The following is a 26409-nucleotide window of genomic DNA, read 5'->3' on the forward strand; positions in this document are numbered from 1 at the left end:
ATGGTGTCCAGTAGCTTAAGAAGCCCAAACTACCACCTGTTAGGTAGGTTCGCTTCTTCTCCCCTTAGTCCCTCGCTGCAGTGAGTCTGTTGCCAGCAGGTCTCACTGTAAAATAAAAAACCTAAATATACTTTCTTTCTAGGAGCTCAGGAGAGCCCCTAGTGTGCATCCAGCTCAGCCGGGCACAAGAATCTAACTGAGGTCTGGAGGAGGGTCTTAGTGGGAGGAGCCAGTGCACACCAGGTAGTCCTAAAGCTTTCTTTAGTTGTGCCCAGTCTCCTGTGGAGCCGCTAATCCCCATGGTCCTTACGGAGTCCCCAGCATCCACTTAGGACGTTAGAGAAATACCCCTGCTAATAACTTCTACTGTCTGGATGTACACTTGGATAATATTCCATGTTCATACATGGTTCTGGCAGTTCCTTATAGACACTGGGCAGGATGCAGTGTTGTACATAGATGCTCACCCATAGCGTATATTCACCAGTATGCAGAGATGTATGATCTTGAAATGCTCACGCCATCCCTTATCTGTATGCTTAGTATACTCCTTATTATCATCATCAGTTGCCCCAGCCTATACTTGGCACAAAGCATACGTCTGAATACCATACAGTTATATTTATGCTTATGGAACAACATGCAAGATACGCTATGGCAACAGGTGTACATATGACTCAGCTTCAGCCAACTGAATATAATAAGATTGTCTTATACATATTTTTGAGACAGGACTCTATTTATATAGAGCATACATATTCCGCAGCACTTTACAGAGAATATTTGGACATGAACATCAGTCCCTGCCCCAGTGGAGTTTATAATCTAGATTCTCTATCACAGGTACACCCACATACAAAACATTTTTTGGGGGATTGTGGTAGAAAACCTGAGTAATCAAATGAAAACCACAGAAATACGGTGAGAATATACAAACACCACACAGGGAGATGGTGGAAACTGATCTCATGGCCTCAGTGCTGTGAGGCAGTAATGCTAACCATTACATCATCTGTACTATATATATATATATATATATATATATATATTGTAACAGGAGTCTTGCTAGAACGCACTATGCTACAAAAATTCCACCAACGACCGACTCCAGGCTTGTGCAAAAAACAACAAATATCTTTTATTCAGGTTGCTCAAAACAAAGATATACATAAATCAAAGATCACTGTCTCTAATATAAACAACCAGGAAGGTTAGGCCCTGCCTCACTCCCTCTTACTTAATAAGGAACCCTTCAGGTCCCGGCATCCTGACACTAGTGCCCCAGTCTTCCAGATCCCACTGTCCCTAGCATGCCTATCACCTGGCCACTAACTGCCTTCAGGAGCCCTGACTCATGGGAGAGACTCTGCTTTAAACCCAGCGCCCAGGTGCTGGCTGATGAAGCAGCTTCTTGGGCTAAGAAGCCTAAAAGACCTGGTCTGGGCCAAATGGATGGGAACACGGCCCATCCACACTTCCCATCCACCCCCAGGACCCTGTGTGTAGCCTACAGGTGGCAAAGTACCTCTCCTGCCACATACCCTTTCCCTCAGCTTTTCTTGGCTCAGAAAAGCGGCATGTGACATTGGCAAGGTTTCACATTTGCCAATTATTTTGGCCTGACAAATCTTTGGGATATAACTTGGGCCCATACACCTGAGTCCAAAGTTCCTCTCCCAAGTACACGTCCGAGGCCCTTTTAACTGGCCTTGGAATCTATTTCCATTAAAGGTTGGTGGCACCAACTCCAATGTGCCACCTTCCCTTTCCCTCCACTTTGGCATAGTGGCCAAAGTGGTTGTTTTATTGGACAACTTCCCATTGCCCACTAAACTTCCCCTCCTCTTCACCTTTCCACCTTTAGGGATGTTTCCCTTATCGGGCTCGGATTTACTAGCTACTGAGGAAGTCGCTTCATTCTTGTCTGGGTGTTTGTGACCCCTGACCTTAGCCAACTCTGGACTGGGGAAGGTTTTTAAGTTCACTCTGGGCTAAGTACTCATCCCGGCCCTCACTGGTCTTGGACTATATGGACAATTCCACCTTTTATGGCCAAGCTCTTGGCACCGGTAACACCTATTCTCTGCCCTGAATTTAATTGTTCTGAGGTCATGGTCCAACTTTGCCCCCACCATTTCCCATAGAGTAAGGCATTGGTCCAGAGTCTCAGAAAGTCCTTTCATTTGTTGAACTTTTAGTGCTTCCTTCAGTCTTTCCAGCTTGGATAAAATTTTCTTCATTAACGTGACTGCTTTGTCCAACGATCTCCCATCTTTGACTCTAGTCACCGACTCTTGCTGCTCTATGACCGGCACATAACCCATTTTGATTATCTTGTCCAGGTCTCTTATTCGACTCCATAGTTCAGGAATCTTCTTCACTACGTCTTTTAGCTGGCTGTTACTTAGGGCCAGCTTTTGTAACTCTCCCCTCAAAGTTTCCAGCTCTCGTGTCTCATATAGAGAACTCTCCTTGGGTAGAGCAACCTCAGAAATGGGACTCTGCACCGATTCCTCTGAGACATGTTCTTGCTCCTTACTTAGTGTGTCCTTTATGAACTATCCCAGTTCAGCAATTGGATCTTGAGCCTCCCGTGGTGGATCATGCCGGGGTGCAACAACCCCAAGATCAAAATCTTGCACTTTATCCTCCTCATACACGAGGGGAACCCCTTCAGAAGCAGGTTCCTGGATGACTTCGAAGTGGACTCCTGTATTGCCACTAGCTCAGCCATGACTATATCACGTGGGCGAGACACCTCCAAAAGGTACAGCCACAAGTCTCACATGTGTACTGGATATCCAGAACCGGGGGCTTCTGAACCTGTGATGTCCCTTCTGGGATTGACTTCTGAACGTACATCGCATCAACAGGAGAAGGAACCTGGGTTTCCAAGACCTCAACAGAAGCTATCTCCAGCTCAGATAAGACTTCCTATTCTAGGATGGGCTCTTGAGTAGTCATCAAATTGCCATCTGTCCAGATAGATTCCTGGGGTTCATCATTCTGCCACAGATCCAGCAGATTAGAGGATTCTTGTTTTGGAGGTGGATGATCACTTGACATCAAGTAAACCTCTCCCAGCTCCATTACCGCTTCCTCCTCACTCCCTGTCAACTGAGGAGCAGCCGGGAATCCCACATCCACATCTCATGTCTCCATAAACACATCTTCAGTGAGCCCCTGTGGTTGCAATGCTCCATCTTGAACAGGTTCCACTGAACTCAGAGCTTTGTTCCACTCTTCACCCAAGCTACTAAGACATTCTTTTTCCGGAGAATGAGGTGGTCCTGCTTCGGAGGAACTTCTCACTGCCGTCCTAGTGGTTAACAACAAAACACTGCCATCTGATGTGGCTCTCTCTTGCTGCTTGCAAAATTCCAGTGGATTTTCTGTGCGTTGCGCAATAATGGCTGCAGCTTCCTCCATGCTCTGGAACGGCAATATCAACTGAATGGACATTAGTGCCTGTAAATGCTCTACCTCTGAGGAAGGGCCCTCATTTCCACTTTCCAGGCAGATGGCCTTACTAGTGGCATAGCAGGGAGCCTTCCGGGCCTTAGGCACTGGCAGCTCTGGCTCAACTTTCCTGTTCCTTCTGGATGGAACAGGGAATCCAGTATAGCCGGGTTCCAATACAGTATGGTACCATTCTTCCGCAGCCTGCACCACCGTTGGCATCATTTCCCCACGAAGATGGCATCTCCACTTCGGCTGATATTGTCTCTGACCCAACCTTCGGCATAACGTCTTCAGCAATTGGTGTAGCTACGCCTGTGTCTGAACTGAAACTAGGCATAGCCAATGGTTTTAGCTTAGAAACCTCCTCCTTAAGCTCCGCCAAGTCTTGCGACAGAGCCTTATTGGCCAGCACCAAACTCCCATATCGTGTCTGGTCACAGATTTCCTCTAATCGTCCTTGGCTATGTACTACAAAGTTTTCAGATCTGGGTTTAGCCTTTGCCAAGGTTTTCTGAAACTCTGACACCTGGACTGAGAGCTTGGCAATCTCTTCTCTACTCCTTCCCAATTTGGTCAGAGAGTCAGACAAAAGAGATTCCTTCTCCTCCAGTTTTTGCGTTAAAGTGTTCACCTGCTCTTGAAGAAAATCACATTTTTCCTTAATCTCTTCTAGCTCCTGTTCCTTTAATTGGACATTATTTTCAAGGTCACTTATCGTGTAACACCAAATAAAAGGTTCCATGCTAAAATCTTCCCCAAGATCTGGATTACTCCCCAATAAGCTCTCCACTTCACTCTCCAACTGTGGGGCTTTAATAGGGTCACATAAGTTCCTGACCTGAGGTGTTAGAGCTGTCACCCCTTTTGTTTTTTTAGCATGAATTCTCTTTTTGTTACCCATTTGAAGAGACACTTCAGAATATGCTGTATATCTGAAAATCATTATTCACCCTGTTACCTTTGAAAACTGTAAGTGAAAGGGATTTTTTTTTTTTAGAACAGATTAAGCTTTTAACAAAGCACTGAAAGGTACTGTAGCATGTACATAGTGGTCCCAAATACCTTACACTGGTAGTGCAAATAAATAACTTCTCCCTTCAGGCTCCTAAAACTAGAACTCAGGGATTGCTGGGACACATAGTGCCACAAAATTTCTCTATTTAAATAGAACCACATTTATAAAAGGTTTCAACTTTCCTTGATTGGTCTTAATGAGCTAATTAACAGGGACACCAGACTCCCATTACCAGATTTTGCAGGCACAAGTAAATATATAAGCTTGGAAAAGAAATTTAGTCATAAATTATCAGTTGCTTACAACCCCTTAGAGCAAATCAGCACAGCTACTTTCAATGAATGGTGCAAAGCATATAATGGGCCCTACACACTGGCCGATTTTCGGAAAGGTATGAACGATCTCGTTCATAAATGAACGAGAACTCGTTCATATCTTTCAGTGTGGAGACTCCAGCGATGAACGATGCGCGGCCCCGCGCTCGTTCATCGCTGGTCTCCCGTCGGCTGTGCATGCAGGCCAATATGGACGATCTCGTCCATATTTGCCTGCACTTCAATGCAGCCGCGTGACGGGGGGAGTGAAGAAACTTCACTCCCCCCGTCACTGCCCCCCCGCCGCCGGGTCGCTCGTCGTCCGTATCCGCCGTCGGGCAGCTCGGCGGCGGGTCGGCCAGTGAGTAGGGCCCTTAAGACAGAAAAGGCCATGCACCCTGTTTAACCTCTTTGCTGCCAATGCAATCCTTTGCACCAAAATCAAACACATTGTTTAAACAAAACATATCATTATTTTTACCCCGTGGGGTTGGGTTTAACCACTACTCACAACACCCTTGGTTTGGTACTGATGCCCACTAGTTCAGCTTGGTCTGGAGTTCGCTGGTATGTGTGCCGCTACCTTGCGGCTGTAGGGTCCTCTGCCACATGTGACATGACTAGCAGAAGGGCCCCACGTTGGGCTTACATTTGTAACAGGAGTCTTGCTAGAATGAACTCTACTACAAAAATTCCACCAACGACCGACTCCAGGCTTGTGCAAAAAACAACAAATACCTTTTATTCAGGTAGCTCAAAACAAAGATATACATAAAGCAAAGATCACTGTCTCTAGTATAAACAATTAGGGAGGTTAGGCCCTGCCTCACTCCATCTTACTTAATAAGGAACCCTTCAGGTCCCGGCATCCTGACACTAGTGCCCCAGTCTTCCGGATCCCACTGTCTCTAGCAGGCCTATCACCTGGCCACTAACTGCCTTCAGGAGCCCTGACTCATGGGAGAGACTCTGCTTTAAACCCAGCACCCAGGTGCTGACTGATGAAGCAGCTTCTTGGGCTAAGAAGCCTATAAGACCTGGTCTGGGCCAAATGGATGGGAACACGGTCCATCCACCCCCAGGACCCTGTGTGTAGCCTACAGGTGGCAAAGTACCTCTCCTGCCACAATATATATATATATATATATATATATATATATTAGTTTCTAAAGGAGCAGGGCACGAATTACACCTACTGTTTATGCATTGTCAGTTCATGCCATACTGCTGGATAAAAAGGCAGGAGAGGGTAGTAAGGGAGTAGAATAACCTGTCAGATCAATCAATAAGTGCTGAGCATACAGAGCTTAAGCTATGGAAATGTTGCATGTGCACAACTGAGAGATCATTACATCTGCTTTATTTGCAGTCAAGATGGCAGACCTTGTGTGCATGCACAGAATTTGAAAAGCTTGGAGCCATACGGTGAATGGCTGTCAGGATTCTCATTGGTGGATACTTCCAGCCATCCACCAATCAGCATGCTGACAGCCATTCACCGTCTGGCTGCAGGCTGGGAGGCAGGTAGAGAATGCTGCCTTGCTGCTCTGAGTGACCACCATCCGTCCCTGCTCGAAGGCCCCTAGAATTGTGGAGCAATGAGCAGCTGTCCAGTGTGTCTATATGTCCCTGCTCACATCATGTCCTACAGATGTAGCCTCATACATCTAGCCTCAATACGCTATGCACCACAAGATGCGGTTGTATCTGCATATGAAATGCATTGTATGAAGATACAGCAACAGCTGTACACAGAATATAGGCATGCCGTATATCATTTTAAGTAGCATTGTCTGCTTGTGCATAGCGATGCAAATAAGAAGCATTTTTGGGGCAAAAATGCACAAAAAGTCGCCCAACGTTAGTAAACGTGCTCACAACTAGGCGTGATTAGAAGGGCTAATTAACGTGACTGACGCAAAAATGTAAGAGGACGCATCTGTAGATCATTGAGAAGAAACACGTGAGGGCAGCCTCCCCCTCAAACTAATAGTGGCTGAACAAATGAAGGCATGGACAATTTAACATTGTGTTCAAAAACATAGGTATGTCTACAGGTATGACCACAGTTTTTGTGGAGGGCCATAAGAGTCAAGCCCCTATGCATGATATTTTTGGAAATTGCTGTATATGACAAATTTTAAACACCTCAGGCATCTGATGAAAAATAACAAAAGAAAATTATCACAATCATTGACCTTTCCCAGTTCAGAGTGATTTCTCCTTGCATGAAGCTTGGCACAGAGTTCTATTTTAAGTTAGATTTTAAAAAAAATGATAAATTTGATCTTGTTACTGTGTATATGTACATTCGATTTAGAAACATGTAATGAAAAAAATAAGATTTTAAACCTACCGGTAAATCTTTTTCTCCTAGTCCGTAGAGGGTGCTGGGGACTCCGTAAGGACCATGGGGAATAGACGGGCTCCGCAGGAGACATGGGCACTAAAAAGAACTTTAGGTATGGGTGTGCACTGGCTCCTCCCTCTATGCCCCTCCTCCAGACCTCAGTTAGAGAAACTGTGCCAGGAGGAGACGGACAGTACGAGGAAAGTATTTTTGTTAATCTAAGGGCAAGATTCATACCAGCCCACACCATCCACACCGTATAACATGGAATATACGAACCAGTTAACAGTATGAAACAAAACAGCATCAGCCCGAGACTGATCAAAACTGTAACATAACCCTTATGTAAGCAAACTATATACAAGTCTTGCAGAATTAAGTCCGCACTGGGACGGGCGCCCAGCATCCTCTACGGACTAGGAGAAAAATATTTACCGGTAGGTTTAAAATCTTATTTTCTCTTACGTCCTAGAGGATGCTGGGGACTCCGTAAGGACCATGGGGATTATACCAAAGCTCCAAAACGGGCGGGAGAGTGCGGATGACTGCAGCACCGAATGAGAAACATGAGGTCCTCCTCAGCCAGGGTATCAAACTTGTAGAACTTTGCAAAAGTGTTTGAACCCGACCAAGTCACTCCCCGGCAAAGCTGTAACGCCGAGACGCCTCTGGCAGCCGCCCAAGAAGAGCCCACCTTCCTAGTGGAATGGGCTTTTACCGAATTCGGTAACGGCAATCCAGCCGTAGAACAGGCCTGCTGAATTGTGTTACAGATCCAGCGAGCAATAGTCTGTTTAGACGCAGGAGTGCCAACCTTGTTGGCTGCATATAGGATAAACAGGGCCTCTGTTTTCCTTACCCGAGCCGTTCTGGCCACATAAATTTTTAATGCCCTGACCACATCCAGGGACTCGGAATCCTTAACGTCCCTTGTAGCCACAGGCACCACAATAGGTTGGTTCATATGAAAAGAAGAAACCGCCTTAGGCAAAAATTGAGGACGAGTCCGCAACTCAGCTCTATCCACATGGAAAATCAGGTAAGGGCTTTTGTGAGACAAAGCCGTCAACTCCGACACTCGCCGTGCCGATGCCAAGGCCAATAGCATGACCACTTTCCAAGTGAGATACTTTAATTCAACTGTCTGAAGAGGCTCAAACCAGTGAGACTTAAGGAACCGTAACACCACGTTAAGGTCCCATGGTGCCACCGGGGGCACAAAAGGAGGCTGGATATGCAGCACCCCTTTCACGAAAGTCTGGACTTCTGGAAGAGAAGCCAATTCCTTTTGAAAGAAAATGTATAGGGTTGAAATCTCAACCTTAATGGAGCCTAATTTTAGGCCCAAATTCACTCCAGTTTGTAGGAAGTGGAGAAAACAGCCCAGATGGAATTCTGCCGGAGGAGCAGTCTTGGCTTCGCACCAAGACACATACTTCCTCCAGTTACGGTGATAATGTTTCGATGTCACCTCCTTCCTAGCCTTTATCAGAGTAGGAATGACCTCCTCCGGAATGCCCTTCTCCGCTAGGATCCTGCGTTCAATCGCCAAGCCGTCAAACGCAGTCGCGGTAAGTCCTGGAATAGACAGGGCCCTTGTTGTAACAGGTCTTCCCTGATAGGAAGAGGTCACGGATCTTCGGTGAGCATCTCCTGCAGATCCGGATACCAGGCCCTTCGAGGCCAATCTGGAACAATGAGAATTGTCCGAATTCCTCTTCGCCTTATGATTCTCAGTATCTTTGAGATGAGAGGAAGAGGGGGGAACACATAGACCGACTGAAACAACCCACGGTGTCACCAGTGCGTCCACTGCAAACGCCTGAGGGTCCCTTGACCTGGCGCAATATCTCAGAAGTTTTTTGTTGAGGCGTGAAGCCATCATGTCTATTTGAGGCAGTCCCCACTGACGTACAATCTCTGCGTAGACTTCTTGATGAAGTCCCCACTCTCCTGGATGCAGATCGTGTCTGCTTAGGAAGTCTGCTTCCCAGTTGTCCACTCCCGGAATGAAGACTGCTGTCAGAGCGCTTACATGACTCTCCGCCCATCGAAGAATCCTTGAGACTTCTGCCATTGCCACTCTGCTCCTCGTGCCGCCTTGGCGGTTTACATGAGCCACTGCTGTGATGTTGTCTGACTGAATTAGAACCGGTAGGCCTTGAAGTAAGGTCTCCACCTGACGAATGCTGTTGTATATGGCCCTTAATTCCAGAGCGTTGATGTGTAGACAAGCTTCCTGGCTTGACCACAGACCCTGGAAGCTTCTTCCCTGTGTCACTGCTCCCCATCCTCGGAGGCTCGCGTCCGTGGTCATCAGAACCCAGTCCTGGATGTCGAACCTGCGACCCTCTAGAAGGTGAGAACTCTGCAGCCACCACAGGAGAGACACCCTGGCACTGGGGGACAGGTGGATCATTTGATGAATCTGTAGATGCGACCCCGACCACTTGTCCAGAATGTCCCACTGAAAAGTCCTGGCATGGAACCTGCCGAATGGAATGGCCTCGTAAGACGCCACCATTTTTCCCAGCACTCGAGTGCAGTGATGTACCGACACCCTGTCTGGCCTCAACAGGTCCCTGACCAAGCTCTGAAGTTCCTGGGCCTTTTCCATCGGGAGAAAGACCCTCCTTTGTTCTGTGTCCAGAATCATGCCTAAGAAAGGCAATCGGGTCGTTGGAACTAACTGTGACTTTGGTAGATTTAGAATCCAACCGTGTTGTTGTAACACCCTCAGGGAGAGCGATACGCTGTCTAGCAATTGTTCTCTCGAGCTCGCTTTTATCAGGAGATCGTCCAAGTACGGGATAATTGTGACACCCTGCTTGCGCAGGAGCACCATCATCTCTGCCATTAATTTGGTAAAAATCGTCGGGCCTGTGGAAAGCCCAAACGGCAACGTCTGAAATTGGTAATGACAATCCTGCACTACAAATCTCAGGAACACCTGATGAGGTTGATAAATGGGGACATGAAGGTATGCATCCTTTATGTCTAGGGACACCATATAATCTCCCTCTTTCAGACTTGCGATGACCGCCCTGAGCGATTCCATCATGAACTTGAACCTCTTTAAGTATAGGTTTAAGGATTTTAAATTCAGAATTGGTCTGACCGAACCGTTCGGTTTCGGGACCACAAACAGGGTTGAGTAATAGCCCATCCCCTGCTGCTGCAAGGGAACTTTGACCACCACTTGTTGAAGGCACAATTTTTGAATTGCTGCCAAAACTACCTCCCTCTCTGGGGAAGAAGTCGGCAGTGCCGATTTGAAAAACCGGCGAGGAGGCACCTCTTCGAATTCCAGCTTGTACCCCTGGGAAACAATGTCTATTGCCCAGGGGTCCACCTGAGAATGAACCCAGACCTGGCTGAAAAGACGAAGACGTGCCCCCACAGGAGCGGACTCCACCCGCGGAGCCTCAGCGTCATGCGGTGGATTTAGTAGAAGCCGGGGAGGACTTTTGTTCCTGGGAACTGGCTGTAGCTAGCAGCTTTTTCCCCTTCCCTTACCTCTGGCAAGAAAGGAAGATACCCGAGCTCTATTGGATTTATGCGGCCGAAAGGACTGCATCTGATAACGTGGCGCTTTCTTCGGTAGTGAGGAAACATAAGGTAAAAAAGTTGACTTACCAGCAGTAGCTGTGGAGACTAGGTCCGCGAGACCTTCCCCAAACAACTCCTCACCCTTGTAAGGTAAAACCTCCATATGCCGTTTCGAGTCGGCATCACCCGTCCACTGTCGGGTCCACAGTGCTCGCCTGGCAGAAATCGCCATAGCGTTCGCTCTGGACCCCAGTATGCCACATCCCTCTGAGCCTCTCTCAAATATAGGACAGCATCCTTAATATGGCCCAGGGTCAATAAAATAGTTTCCTTATCCATTGTATCCATATCAGCAGATAAGGTATCGGTCCACGCTAGTACAGCGCTACAAACCCAAGCCGACGCTATTGCCGGTCTGAGTAATGTACCGGTATATGTGTAAATTGACTTCAAGGTAGTTTCCTGCTTGTGGTCAGCAGGATCCCTGAGGGAAGCGGTATCCTGAGACGGCAGCGCCACCTTTTTGGAAAGGCGCGTCAACGCCTTGTCCACCCGTGGGGAGGATTCCCACCGTATCCTGTCCTTGATCGGGAAAGGATACGCCATAAGAATCCTTTTGGGAATCTGCAGTTTCTTATCTGGAGTTTCCCAAGCACTTTTAAATAACTCATTTAATTCAAAGGAAGGTGTAAAAGTAACCTCAGGCTTCTTTTCTTTAAACATGTGGATCTTAGGATTAGGCACCATGGGGTCATCTATAATATGCAGCACATCCTTTATAGCAATAATCATATAATGAATACTCTTTGCCAACTTTGGCTGCAACCTCGCATCATCATAATCGACACTAGAGTCAGAATCTGTGTAGGTATCTGTGTCAACTATCTGAGAAAGTGGGCGCTTTTGAGACCCCGAAGGCCCCTGTGACATAGGGAAAGGCAGGGTCTGACCCACCGTACCGTCTCTGGACTCTGCTTTGTCCAAACGTTTGTGCACTAAATTCACATTTGCATTTAAAATATTCCACATATCCATCCAGTCATGTGTCGGCGTTGCCGACGGCGACACCACACTCATGCGCTCCACCTCATCCCTAGGAGAGCCTTCCGCTTCAGACATGCCGACACGCACGTACTGACACACCACACACTCAGGGAAAGCTCTATCTGGAGACAGTTTCCCCACAAGGCCCTTTGGAGAGACAGAGAGAGAGTATGCCAGCACACACCCAGCGCCAATAACCCTGGAAAAACAAATTTTTTCACAGATATAGCGCTTTTTATATATATTCACTGCGCCAAATTATGTGCCCCCCCCCCTTCTTTAAAACACTCTGTCACCGGTGATCAGCAGGGGAGAGTCCGGGGAGCCAGCTTCTCAGCGTGTGCTGTGGAGAAAATGGCGCTGGTGAGTGCTGAGGAAGAAGCCCCGCCCCCTCAGTGGCGGGCATTGGTCCCGCTTTTTTAAAACAAACTGGCGGGGATACTCTGAAATACCACTAAATAGTGTAAATCTAATCATAGCCAGTCCTAGAGGTATACATTGCTGCCCAGGGCGCCCTCCCCCCCCTGCACCCCACAGTGTGCGCTGTGTGTGTGTTTTGTGTGGGAGCAATGCTGCGCGTTACCTCATTGGAGATCTGAAGTCTTCTGCCACCTTTGAAGTCTTCTATCTTCTTATACTCACCCGGCTTCTATCTTCCGGCTCTGCGAGGAGGACGGCGGCACGGCTCAGGGACGAACCGCTAGGGGAGACCTGCGTTCTGACTCCCTCTGAAGCTAATGGTGTCCAGTAGCCTAAGAAGCAGAGCCTATCATTTAAGTAGGTCTGCTTCTCTCCCCTCAGTCCCACGATGCAGGGAGCCTGTTGCCAGCAGGTCTCTCTGAAAATAAAAAACCTAACAAAATACTTTCTTTCAGGAAGCTCAGGAGAGCTCCCTGTAGTGCACCCAGTCTCCTCTGGGCACAGTATTAAACTGAGGTCTGGAGGAGGGGCATAGAGGAAGGAGCCAGTGCACACCCATACCTAAAGTTCTTTTTAGTGCCCATGTCTCCTGCGGAGCCCGTCTATTCCCCATGGTCCTTACGGAGTCCCCAGCATCCTCTAGGACGTAAGAGAAAATTTGGATTTAATAGTCGCAAGAAATGTATTTATATATCATCAATTATATTTTTTTTATTTCACAGTATATCCTACACATATCTACATGGGATTTGCCGGCTGTCAGGATCCCGGCGGTCAGGATACCGACAGCCACCAATGCCCCCAGCCGGAATCTCGGCAAAACAGAACTATTCCCACTCACCCTGTGGCAAGTGCACCATGGTACTCATTGCACTCGCCCCGTTGCCGGCATTCTGGTGAACGGGATGCTGCTGTCAGGATATGGACAGCCGGCATCCCGCCTGCCAGGAAATCATATCTCATCATGTCTCTTACTTCCCGATATATTAGGAAGATGAAATTTAACATAGGTATTCTTCAGGCGGGAAATAGGAAAACTACATAATTAGAATTCTAATAAAACCTCCCCTAAGGGGATGAAAATGGGGTTGACATAATGACATCATTACCGTTGCGTGCCTTGCATTGCGTGAACGATAACTCCCAAACGGACCATTGGATCAAAATATGGATTGCATCTCAAGTGTGTAGAATTTCATTAACTACAAAAATGGTCCTGTCACTTTTTACTGTATCTGCTACAGGTGCTCCTCGGGTAACACCAAGAACCATGGATTAATATTTACATAAAGATGTCTCAAATTTACATCTCTATAGACTTACCAAGGTTTTATAACACAGATTTATATTTACATCCGTGAAAATCAGAAACTCCTGTGCGAAGAACGGGTAGAACAGCTAGTATACAATATTTGACATTTGGTTTAGAAGTAAATATTTTTTTAACTGTATATCTATCTCATTCTAGTTCTGAAACAACCCTCGGTGACTCTTGTGAGAAAAGATTAAGAATCATTCAAGCAAAGGATTTTAAATATAAAAGAGAACTGTACTATAATCATGCCCAGTGATCTCGTCATTATGTGCCCTTAGTACACAGGAGTGTGTTCAGCATACTATACACAGATTATCCATGGATGAACCTGCACAGTGGCAAAGTGTCATTTAGACATTGGTAACTTTGGTTTTACGTAGAGATAACAGATATAGGTTAGTGCAATACAGCAATATAAGCAATTACCAGGGCAAACAAAGTCCTTTTTCTGCACATCTGCTACATTGAAGCCCCTCAGCTGCACTGGTGACATGCAAAAAGTGAACTGGCCAATAGTCCGTCTCTGACGCAGCCAGTCCGACAACCAAGTGAGGTGGCAGTCGCAGTACAAGTAGTTGGAGTGAAGTCGTCTGAAACAATAAAGAACAATATTGGTTTAGAAGTATGAATAGTGTAGTATATTAACTTTAGCGGTGCTGAATACACAGAAACACTAAATTGATAGGAGACCAAAGAAGCTGCCTCTTCAACACCTCTTGTCTCAGCTCCAATAGATTTGCTTGCAACAATATCTTGCACCTTGGAATTGCGGGTAACATTTGTAGATATTCTCTTATTGTCAAGAAAATGTAATAAAACTGATCTGTATAGAGACAGGTTCACGCACAAAATCAACCACGAAGAGCCATAAAATATAATGGGATTAATGCTGATTAGTAATTTTCCAGTATATACAAGAAGCAGCCAAATAAAACAAGCACACAATGTCTAAAGGACCTGCCCAACAATTGTAGATTATTTACACTTACCTTCAGCTGGGGTTTGCTGCTGCCCAGAAATTCACAACACACCATGTTTTGGGTAGATCTCCCTGACTGCTGGAACCTTTCAACACTCTTCCCACCTCCTTAGTGAGGTGGGCTGGTGGGTGATCGAGGATGTAAAGGGTATGGATAATGAACACAATGACCCAAACTGTCACTTGGCCTGACCACTGAACAAAAGGATACATTTCTAACTCATGCGTAAAATGAGCTGCTGGATCACATCTGGGCTTGTAAGTCCATAACATCACCCATTCAGTGTTTGGATTTATCTCGGTTGCACCTATACACTAAATGACAGACATGGAGAATCAGCAGCCGGACACTTCTGACCTGTGATGCTCCTACCTGTTGCTTGTCAACATCAGTGGTTGGCAACCATCAATGTTTCTGATCCAATGGAAATTATTTTTCTATTCGATGCTGGAATAGCCATAGTTACCACCACTGCAAGCTTCTTTCTGATGGCTGCTCCGATGGCTACTGACATCACTGCTGCAGTGTATACCAGGAAGGAGAAACTCAGTTTGTCCATATCAGAGCTTATTTGTGTATGCACAAACTTTAGCTGCTCATTGCGCATGCTTAGTAGCAAACCACTGAAGGATACATGCCATCTCAAGTCATATTGTAACGGCAGCAACACAGACACTATTCAATGGCTCCTTCTGATGGACATCTCTCTTGTCAGTGATGGATGGAAGTGTGTGTGGCACACAGCCCAATGCAAAATCCAAAGTCTGAGGAGCAGACTGTATAATCTCCGTCCACTCTACACACCCTTCTCTAATGAAGAGATTACCCATTTTATATGTGTGTATATGTGTGTGTAATTATATATATATAAATATATGTACACACAAATAAACACACAGTATACATAGTCATAAGTATTATATTATTGGAGAATGCTTGTTATGTATTGTGGGAGAAGTTCCACAATTCTGCCGCTTGAAAAATAAGATATATTTGGACACTGTTTGCCAACCTTTAACATGCCTTTAAGCATTCTGCATAAATCACCTAATAATTAAAATCTATATAAATAAAACATGGCAACCATAAGCCAGAGAGGTGCTGCATCTAATCACAGAAAGAATGTTCGTACTATAGTGCTGTAGCCCTATTTAGTTTTAAAAAATCCTCTTGGTGAAAACCGCAGCTCTTCACAGACACACAGACAGCAGGACATTCTCCATTAAGAAAATGAATACCATGCAGTGTTTCACATAAACGAAACTGCTTCAATGAAAAAAATACACGGAAACAGATCAATGCAAACTAATTCTTGCCAGTTGTAATCACGGAGATAAGATCAATAGGAGGTAACAACCTGAAATGGATTGAGCAGTGACAGACCAGCACTACTAAGTCACAGGAAACAGTTCTGCATCATACTGCACAACATATATAGCAGCTACACAGCTTATTTTTCTGACATCTCTTGTGTCAGGATCTGTATGTGATCCCGGCAAATGGGATGCCAGCGGTCACAATACCAATGCCAGCATCCCGATGGTCAAGATCACGATAGGGGTGAGGTAAGTATCAAAGTCCCATCCCCCCCACCCTAACCCTCCCATACCGCAGCCTATCCCTAACCTTAGTGCCTAACCCTAACCTCCCACTTAATGCCTAAACCTAACCCCAATTCTAACCACCCCCTCCCTGCAGGCTAACCCCAACCCCCCCGGGTGGTGCCCAAATCTAACACCCCTCACAGCCATACCCTAACCCTTCCCGCCTTTACTCTTACCTTCAGGATTCCAGCGGCAGGATCCTGACCTGTTCTGGATTCCGACGGGTGTCGGGATTCTAGCATCGGTATTTCGACTACTGGGATCCCAACAGCCGGTATCTCGAACGTATACGCTCGGGTGTCCCCATAGTGTATTATTAGCCACAAATTAATGTACTGAAATCATTCACTTTGTGGCCCTCAGAGCGGTCACACAAGGTCCAAACAAAGAGGTATCAGGGCTATACCTTACATTTTAATGACTATTTACTCATCTTTATTGAGTAGGGTTTATTGCACTTTTTCAAGGGCTTACAAAGCACAGTAGTGGCAATACACCCAGGCAGGCCAGGACAAAGCCACCACTTCTCGGAAATGCACCTCTAGTGTCAAGAAATGTATGGAAAATAATAAAAAAAACTTATTTTATAACAAAGTAGATAATGAGAAAACCCTATATATATATATATATATATATATATATAAATAATTTTTTTAGCATTACACAGTGTATGCACAGAGGCGCAGCTGCTATTGCGATACATGGTATCAGAAATGAACTGAAAATGTGCTGGGTGTTCCTGGACAATAACTGAGCGGTGGCATTTCAGATGCACGCATATGGGTGGTCATTCCGAGTTGTTCGCTCGGTAATTTTCTTTGCATCGCAGCGATTTTCCGCTAACTGCGCATGCGCAATGTTCGCACTGCGACTGCGCCAAGTAAATTTGCTATGCAGTTAGGTATTTTACTCACGGCATTACGAGGTTTTTTCTTCGTTCTGGTGATCGTAATGTGATTGACAGGAAGTGGGTGTTTCTGGGCGGAAACAGGCCATTTTATGGGAGTGTTTGAAAAAACGCTACAGTTTCTGGGAAAAACGTGGGAGTGGCTGGAGAAACGGAGGAGTGTCTGGGCGAACGCTGGGTGTGTTTGTGACGTCAAACCAGGAACGACAAGCACTGAACTGATCGCACTGGAAGAGTAAGTCTCGAGCTACTCAGAAACTGCACAGAGAAGTCTTTTCGCAATATTGCAAATCTTTCGTTCGCAATTTTGATAAGCTAAGCTTCACTCCCAGTAGGCGGCGGCTTAGCGTGAGTAAATCTGCTAAAAGCAGCTTGCGAGCGCACAACTCGGAATGACCACCATGGTCAATCTTATGGGAGTGTAATGGACGTGATGCACTACTGGTTGCGAACTCCTACACTTACATTGGAGGCAATACGCTGACTGAGAATCTGCATCTACTATATAGGGGAGGTTCAAATTTAAATGGTGCAACCGATAGTTGCATCCCTTACCAACTACAAAACAGACTGCAATACCCCTATAGTTGATAAAAACTTATTACTTTATTAGTGTCACCCTGGAAAGGTCAATAATTTGTAGGCATTTTAATTGTGACAAGAACTTTGAAGTCACTTAATAATCAAGACAGGGAGCTTTGGAACTGCATCTGAATCCAGGGAAGATAACAACTGTTATCAACAAGTGCACCAACAGATATGTAGCCATTCAGGGCACTATGCAGTGTAACCTCACACAAACTGTAGGAGTGTATGTGATTTTTGTGTATGTGTGTAAAGTGGTGGGTATCCCAAAGAAATATGTGATAGAATTCACTATCATTATTAGGAGATGAGAGAAGTGTATTATGGATGTGATACAAAATGCCACCTTTTTTAGAATGCTGACATGGGCCCTCATTCCGACCTGGTCGCACACAGGCGCATTTCTGCATTGCTGCGACCAGGTAATCGTCGCCTACAGGGGAGGGGGTAAATGCTGAGCAGGGGAACGATCGCTTGTGCAGAGAGATGCACAAGCAAAAGTTTGTGCAGTCTCTGTACAGCTCAGGACTTACTCAGCTGCTGCGACCATCCAGCCTGGAGGTGACTTCAGGATCCCTCCCTGGAAACGTCCGGGCACGCCTCCGTTTGACCGGACACTCGCAGAAAATGGTGAGTTGACACCCCCAGACGACCTCTTCCTGTCAATCTTCTTGCGTTCGCCGATGCAAACGCTTTTTCGTTCTTTTTGTCACTGCCAGGCGATGGCCGTCACTGGGCAGCGACATGCCTGCACATTGCGGCCCGCACACATGCGCTGTTGAGACCCGATCGCACGGCTGCCAAAAACTGCGGCGTGCAATCAGGTCGGAATGACCCCCTAGGTCATAATGTCAACATGGACATCATATTGACATGAGGTGTGTCGACGTGCAGCCAATCCCCATACCTGTTGTGGCCGGAGAGACCCCCAGCCACGTGGACAATGGCCGCAGCGGCACTGAAGGGGTTAACCCCTAGTGCCCGGCGCCATTATAGGGACAATGGGCGCTTGGCGCCAGGATTAAAATATTGTGGGCGCTAGGCGCCGTGTTTTATAAATGTTTTTAAAATGTATTCTTAACAATGTGCCGCGGTCCCAGACCTCTCCGGCGACCGCGGCAGTGAGGGCAGCCCCCGGCGCGCTGAGCAGTGTGTGCACGCCGGGGGAGAGGGGAAACCTACGGAGGAGGGCGAGCCGCTGCAGGTGGGAGATCCACTCCCGCTGCAGCGCTCTCTGCATGTGTGCCGCCGCTGGGGGACGGGAGCTCTGCTCCCGGCACCTCAGCATCTCATGGATGGCCGAGCGCGGCAGCCGGGACGAGCTCGTCCCGGGCTGCTGCAATGCTTGGGGGTGCGCCGCGCACGGGGACCGGGCCAGCCGGCTCCCTAGCGGCGGAGGCATGTGAGGGCAACTGGACGCTGGGGACAGGGAACGTAGCTCCCTGCGCCTCAGCGCTCCAGCGGCACAGAGCCATGGCGGCCGGGATAAGCGTCCCGAGCCGCCTGGTTTCAGAAGGGGGGGTGCGCCACAGCCCCGGATCGGGAGGCTGCGGCGAGGCGGCAATTTCAGCCACGCTGGGGGACGGAGGGCAGCAGCGGGGCATGTGGAACTTAGCCCCTGCTGCAGCCAACACCCCCAGCGGTGCTTCTAGCTCCCAGTGTGTCCTGCTGCCCCTGGGGAGAGCCCAGCGGTCCCCCAGGCTGCAAGAATAAACCCAGAACAATGGTTGTTAAATGTAAAATATATATATATAAATATATTGTGTTATGAGGCACTGCAGTGCCTGGGAATGTGGAGCCTGTGCAGGGCACAGGCTCAGAGTAGATTTAAAGGGAAACACATGTGTTTAAAGGAAATGTATTTAAAGGTAAATTGCACTTACTTGGTTGTGTGTCCCAGGAGGGGGGAATCCATGGCTGTGCAGGCTGATGGATTCTCCCAGACCATTTCCCAAAAAACGGAATACTTTCCCATACAGCCTCACACTTGAAAGGGGCATTGGGAGAGAGAGAAGAAGCTCAGCTTTGAAACAAGCTGAGTGGTTTTCTGGAGCTCCATGGAGATCACCCGTAGTGGCCCGGAAACCTGGACTGGGGAGCTAGGCTGCCCAGCTCTGGAGCCCAAATCCAGGCTGCAGGCAGTGGGCTAGGTCCGGGCCAGGTTTCTGGAAGTCAGTTTAGGAGGGAAAACTTCCCCCAGCCTAGACTGAACGGCACCGATCGTATCCTGATCCTCCAGGATGGGACAGTCAAAGGAGAACGACCACTCCCCACTGTCCAAAGAGAACAATGTTAGCTGTGCATGTGACCAAGGCATGCACAGCTCATGGGTAAACATTGATTGGTTGTACACCACAGGGCGGGCTTACCCCCTGTGGTAATGTGTATTGGAGTAGGATAAAAGGAGGGCAGTTGCCCCATGGAAATTGTATTGTACCATCTTTATTCTGCTGAAACATCTTGTTGTATGCTGTTGCCCCTAGCAATAGGGAGGAGCCTCTTTAAAGGCTATTATTGAGCAAATTAACATCATTGCCTCAAGAAGATTGCTTCATCCTGTGACCTACAGGGTTATGCCAAACATAGCCCCGTCCTCCGGCAGTCCAGGGAAGCACCTAACGTCTCCAAGTTCCGCCTTCCGCCAGCTACCGGTAGAGGCCTAGCAAGTGGCTAGTGGGGATTCGTCAACACCACACAGGTGTGGTAAGGCAGTGCGTAGGCACATACAGAGCAGAACCGTGGTTCCAAACGCCACGGCAGGTTAGGAGTTTGGTGGTGGCAGCATAAACCCGCCCACAATGCAGTGGGTGGAGTCAGTAACAGGCGGTTACTGACGGGAAGCGGGAATCCCCTATGTGGTCAGGCCTCGTGTGACTTGACCTTCCATTCTGTGGGCAGCCAACGGGACGCGAAAGCGGTAAGTGCTTTCGTACGGGACCGTCCTGTCACACCTGTAATGTCAACAATGTGACTGTTGATATTAACAATGTCCAAATTATGATATGCTCACTGTCGACATTCAGACTAAGGGATGTATCCAATTAGAGGTGAAACATTTCACACTTTTTTACGATGTTTTACCAATATTTTTTTTTACAGGTTATGCAATTTGGTCGCCTGTAAAAAAGTACATTATCTCCCGAAAACACACAGGTTCAGTGTAACCTGTATAATTTTGGTAGAAACAGCGCCGTTTTCGCTGTTTCCGGTGATTTGGTTTTGTCTGTCTCAGGCAGGTGAAACAAAAACAAGATTTATGGTAAGAACTTACCGTTGTTAAATCTCTTTCTGCGAGGTACACTGGGCTCCACAGGGAATGACATTGGGGTGTAGAGTAGGATCTTGATCCGAGGCACCAACCGGCTCAAAGCTTTGACCTTCTTCCCAGAATGCATAACGCTGCCTCCTCTATAACCCCGCCTCAGTGCACAGGAGCTCAGTTTTTGTTAACCAGTCCAATGCAGTAGCAGGCAAAAGAGACGACAGCTGTTAGTAGCCACATACACCACATTCTCACGACAGGAAAAAGTGTCAGCGGCTAATGCCTTACCAACCCAAAGAAGCCAAGTGCATCAGGGTGGGCAGTGTACCTCACAGAAAGAGACAACAAATCTTGTTTTCTGCTGCAGGGTACACTGAGCTCCACAGGGAATGACATTGGGGATGTCCTAAAGCAGTTCCTTTTGGGAGGGGATGCACTGTAGCGGGCACAAGAACCTGGCATCCAAAGGAAGCATCCTGGGAGGTGGAAGTATCGAAGGCATAAAACTTTATGAACGTGTTCATTGAGGACCACGTAGCTGCCTTGCACAATTGTTCAAGGGTCGCACCACGGCGGGCCGCCCAACAAGGTCCAACCAACCAAGTGAAATGGGTCTTAATGGTAGCAGGAGCTGGAAGACCAGCCTGTACATAAGCATGTGCAATCACCATTCTAATCCATCTGGCCAGGGTCTGCTTGTGAGCAGGCCAGCCACGTTTGTCAAAACCAAACAGAACAAAGAGAGAATCCGACTTCCTGATGGAGGCAGTTCTCTTCACGTAGATACGGAGAGCCGGTACCACATCCAAAGACCTCTCTTTGGAAGACAAGTCAGGAGAGGCAAAGGCCGGAACCACGATCTCCTGATTAAGGTGGAAAGAAGACACCACCTTCGGTAAATACCCGGCACGTGTTCTAAAAACCGCCCGATCACTGTGAAAAATCAGATAAGGTGACTTACAAGACAAGGCACCCAAATCCGACACCCGTCTGGCAGAGGCAATAGTCAGTGGAAACAATACCTTAAGAGAAAGCCACTTAATGTCTGCAGATTCAAGAGGCTCAAACGGAGACCCTTGCAACGCCTCCAGAAACACCGAAAGGTCCCAAGGAGCCACAGGCGGGACATAAGGAGGTTGAATCCGCAACACACCCTGAGTGAACGTATGCACATCAGGTAAGGTCGCAATTTTTCTCTGGAACCAAACCGACAAGGCAGAAATATGAACCTTGATGGAGCCAGACGAAGGCCCAAGTCCAGGCCCTGTTGTAGAAAGGCCAAAAGTTTGGCCGTACTAAACTTGTAAGCGTCATAATTGTTAGATGCGCACCAAGCAAAGTAAGAATTCCAGACCCTATAGTAAATCCGAGCAGAAGCCAGTTTCCAGGCCTTCAACATGGTTTGAATGACCGCCTCAGAAAATCCTTTGGCCCTCAAGACGGAAGCTTCAAGAGCCATGCCGTCAAAGACAAACAGGCTAAATCCTGATATACACAGGGGCCTGGAACGAGGAGATCTGGGCGCTGCAGAAGTAGAAGGGGATGCTCTATCGAAAGACCCTGAAGGTCTGAGAACCAATGCCGTCTGTGCCACGCTGGAGTGATCAGAAGCAGGATTCCTCCTTCTTGCTTGAACTTCCTTATTACTCTGGGCAGGAGTGACACCGGAGGGAACACGTATGGCAGCCAAAAGTTCCATGGAATAGCCAGTGCGTCCACGAACGCTGCTTGAGGATCCCTTGTCCTTGCTCCAAAGACCGGAACCTTGTGATTGTGTCGAGATGCCATCAGGTCCACATCTGGAAGGCCCCACTTGTCCACGAGGAGTTGAAACACTTCTGGATGGAGGCTCCACTCTCTGGCATGTATGTCCTGACGACTGAGAAAGTCCACTTCCCAGTTTAGGACCCCCGGAATGAACACTGCCGATATGGCTGGCAGATGGCATTCCGCTCACTGAAGAATCCGTGATACTTCCCTCAATGCCATGCAGCTTCAAGTGCCGCCTTGATGATTGATGTACGCCACCATGGTGGCGTTGTCCGACTGTACTTGAACAGGTCTGTTCTGTATTAAATGCTGGGCCAAGTTCAATGAGTTGAACACCACCCGCAATTCCAGAATGTTTATCGAGAGGAGAGACTCCTCCTTGGTCCACCGACCCTGAAGGGAGTGTTGCTCCAACACTGCGCCCCAACCTCTCAGACTGGCATCCGTTGTCAGAAGGACCCAGTCAGAGATCTAGAAGGGACGTTCCCTGCTCAATCATTGGTCATGAAGCCACCAGCTCAGTGACAGACGGACCTCCGGAGACAAGGAGATCATTTGAGACCTGATACGGTGAGGCAGGCCGTCACACTTGGCAAGAATCCGCTTCTGCAGGGGGAATGGAATTGAGCGTACTCCACCATGTCGAAAGCAGATACCATGAGACCTAGCACTTGCATTGCCGAATGTATCGACACTTGCGGACGAGATAGGAAGCATCCTGTCCTGAAGCTTCAGGACTTTCTCCTGAGACAAGAACAACCACTGTTTGTGAGTGTCCAAGAACGCCCCCAGGTGCACCATGCAGGAACCAGGGAAGATTTCTTCCAGTTGATGAGTCACCCGTGGGCTTGCAGAAACTGGATAGTCAGATCCAGATGGCGTAGGAGAGTTTCTGGGGAATTTGCCAGGATCAACAAGTTGTCCAGGCATGGTAGGATCCTGACCCCTTGACAGCGGAGCACAGCCGTCATGACCGCCATGACCTTGGTGAAGACTCTTGGAGCCGTGGTCAAACCAAAAGGTAAAGCCCGAAATTGGTAATGGAGGTTGCCAACCACAAACCTCAGGTATTGCTGATGCGACATTGCAATGGGAATATGCAGATAAGCCATCCTGTATATCCAGGGAGACCATATAATCCCCAGGTTCCAATGCCAGAACAATAGAGCGAAGAGTTTCCATACGAAACTTGGAGACCTTCACAAATTTGTTCAAGGACTTGAGGTTGAGAATGGGCCGGTATGACCCAATCGGTTTCGGGACTAGGAACAGCGGTGAATAGTACCCCTTGCCTCTCTGAGCCAGAGGCACCTGTACCTGTCCAGGAGGGACTGTACCACCAAATGAAGAGTTTTTGCCTTCACCTGATCCGAAGGGACGTCTGTCAGGCAAAATCGATGAGGGGGGTGATTTTTGAAGGATACAGCGTAACCTTGAGTGACGACTTCCCATACCCAGGCATTGGAAGTGGTCTTCAACCATTCCTGGGTATAACCTAGAAGTCGGTCCCCCACCCTCGGATCCCCCAGAGGGAGGCCCACCCCGTCATGCAGCAGGCTTGTCAGTTTTGGAAGCAGGCTGACGAGCAGTCCAGGCCCGTTTGGGTTTGGAAGTGCGAACCTGTTTTGGGTACGCCTGACCTTTTGCTTTCCCTGAAGGACGAAAGGGAGTACTCTTAGCCTTCGGCACCGAAGGAGCAGTACTAGGTAGACATGCTGCTTTAGCAGAAGCTAAGTCAGCCACTATCTTGTTGAGGTCTTCTCCGAAAAAAATGTCTCCCTTAATAGGGAGTACCTCCAGGGTTTTCTTAAGAGTCCAGATCCACAGACCAGGACCGTAACCAGAGCATCCGGCAAGCCAAAATGGATGTAGTAGAAGCCTTGGCTGCCAGAATACCTGCATCCGAAGCCGCCTCCTTAATGTAATGAGACGCTGTGACAATATATGACAAGCATTGTCTAGCATGATCAGAAGCGTTGGACGGCAACTCCGCCTCCAGCTCCTGAGCCAACGCTTCCACAGCTTCTGCAGCCCATGTCGCTGCAATAGTGGGCCTATGCGCAGCACCAGTTAAGGTGTAAATTGCCTTTAAACAACCCTCCACATGCTTATCCATCGGCTCTCTCAGGGACGTGACGGTAGTTACAGGCAGAGCTGAGGATACCACCCGCTGCGCCACCTGCGAATCCACTGGCGGGGGTGTTTCCCAATTTTTACTTAGCTCCGTAGCGAGGGGTTAGCGAGCCAGCATCTTCTTGTGAGGTGTGAATTTCTTTCCTGGATTTCCCCAGGTCTCCTGACGAATGTCAACTAAATGGTCAGAGTGAGGTAAAACTTGTTTAACCACTTTCTGATGTTTAAACCTGTCCGATTTCTTAGGCGCAGCATCAGGCTCTGGGTCATCCTCAATTTGAAGAATGAGCCTAATAGCCTCCAGCAAGTCAGGAACATCCACCTGTGAAACACTTCCCCATCAGAAGCATTGGGATTAGAATCTGTGGGGTCAGTATAAACGCCATCCTCATCAGATGAGGTGTCTGGGATGTTGGTGGATTGCGGGGAAGTAATTGCCCGCTTAGAGGACTACTTGGTCTTAGGCGGGCGAGAAATAGACTTCTGAGTAGTCAGTGATTGGTTCAAATGCTGTAACTGATTGGACAGTTGATCTGCCCACGGCGGGTTAACCGCGGGGACCATAAGCGGTTGTACCGGCACAGGAGGTCCCATAGGGGGCGTCAGTCTAGTTACCAGCGTATTCAATAGCGTGGAGTAGGTAGCCCAAGGTGGGTCATTTTGAACCCCCGTTGCTACAGTCCCACTGGGGGGTACGGAACCTCCAGAACCTGAACCCTCAGCTGCTATGTTATCCTCAAATGTGTCTGCAGCATCACCACCACGCAATGTGGGATCAGCTCCAGCACCGTTGCCCTTTGTAGCTGACATAATCAAAAGCTCAATGCAAGTCAACAAAGTACAATATCAGCAGCACAATACCTGACAAGAACCCCCTGCGCAGTGTATTTCAGCACAAACAGGGAATTTTAGAGGTATATGGTGACTAGAAATCACAGAGAAAAATACACACTGAGTATATCCTGTGAACTACCTATAGTAATGATAAACCTGACGCACTTAGGCCCCTCAGGTTATAGAATAAAAGGATAGCAATCTGAGTGAGATGTACAAAATGGAGGTCACACAGCAGCTATATGCACACACACAGAGTCAAAGTTCGTACAATGCAGAAATTATGGCATGCAATAAAACTGCACTGGACTAGCAATACAGAGTAGTACTATGATTAGCTACACACTTAATAGATAGAACAATGTACAATAAAGACTGGATGTATATCACAGGGTACTTGTACTATATAACCCTGATTAAATGCAATTTTTCTTAACTAACACTGTCAGCAGACATGTAGAATACTTGTAGTGTCCTGTAAAATGCACAGCGATGACAGGCAGGCAGCTTTACAGAGGAGGATTTGCCCAAACAGTCCCAGGATCAGTTCAGCTTGCCCTAATGGCGTTCAAACGCTGACAGGGAGTGAGGGAGAGAGATATGCAGCTCCAGGGCGGGAACATTTACTCTAAATGGCGCCCCTGGGGCTGGGGGAGAGGCTACAGGTCAAAGCCTTACCCCCCTGCTGGACTTCACCATTGGGTACTGGGGGATTAAATAAACGGTTTTATGAGAGAAAACCGACCTGTGCCCCTGCCCTGGTGGTCTAACGGGGTCCCTGTACTGCCACAATGTCCACGCCAGTGCGCGCGGCCCGCCTCCCAACGCCGCGCGGGATCGCGATTTACAGCGGGTCCCATCGGGG

At 47.8% G+C, this 26409-nt stretch overlaps 1 protein-coding gene across 3 annotated transcripts in view; it reads right to left on the reverse strand.

The window, feature by feature from the left end:
• Nucleotides 1-26409, reverse strand: part of SLIT3 (slit guidance ligand 3) — a 1129203-nt gene that overhangs the window by 242168 nt on the left and 860626 nt on the right. For all 3 annotated transcript variants that reach the window (XM_063928289.1, XM_063928288.1, XM_063928290.1), the window contains one exon: nucleotides 13896-14059. In XM_063928289.1, the coding sequence (XP_063784359.1) occupies nucleotides 13896-14059 (164 nt within the window). The remainder of the gene's footprint in view (nucleotides 1-13895; nucleotides 14060-26409) is intronic.

This window comes from Pseudophryne corroboree, chromosome 6 (genome assembly GCF_028390025.1).
Source record: "Pseudophryne corroboree isolate aPseCor3 chromosome 6, aPseCor3.hap2, whole genome shotgun sequence".
Taxonomy (NCBI): domain Eukaryota; kingdom Metazoa; phylum Chordata; class Amphibia; order Anura; family Myobatrachidae; genus Pseudophryne; species Pseudophryne corroboree.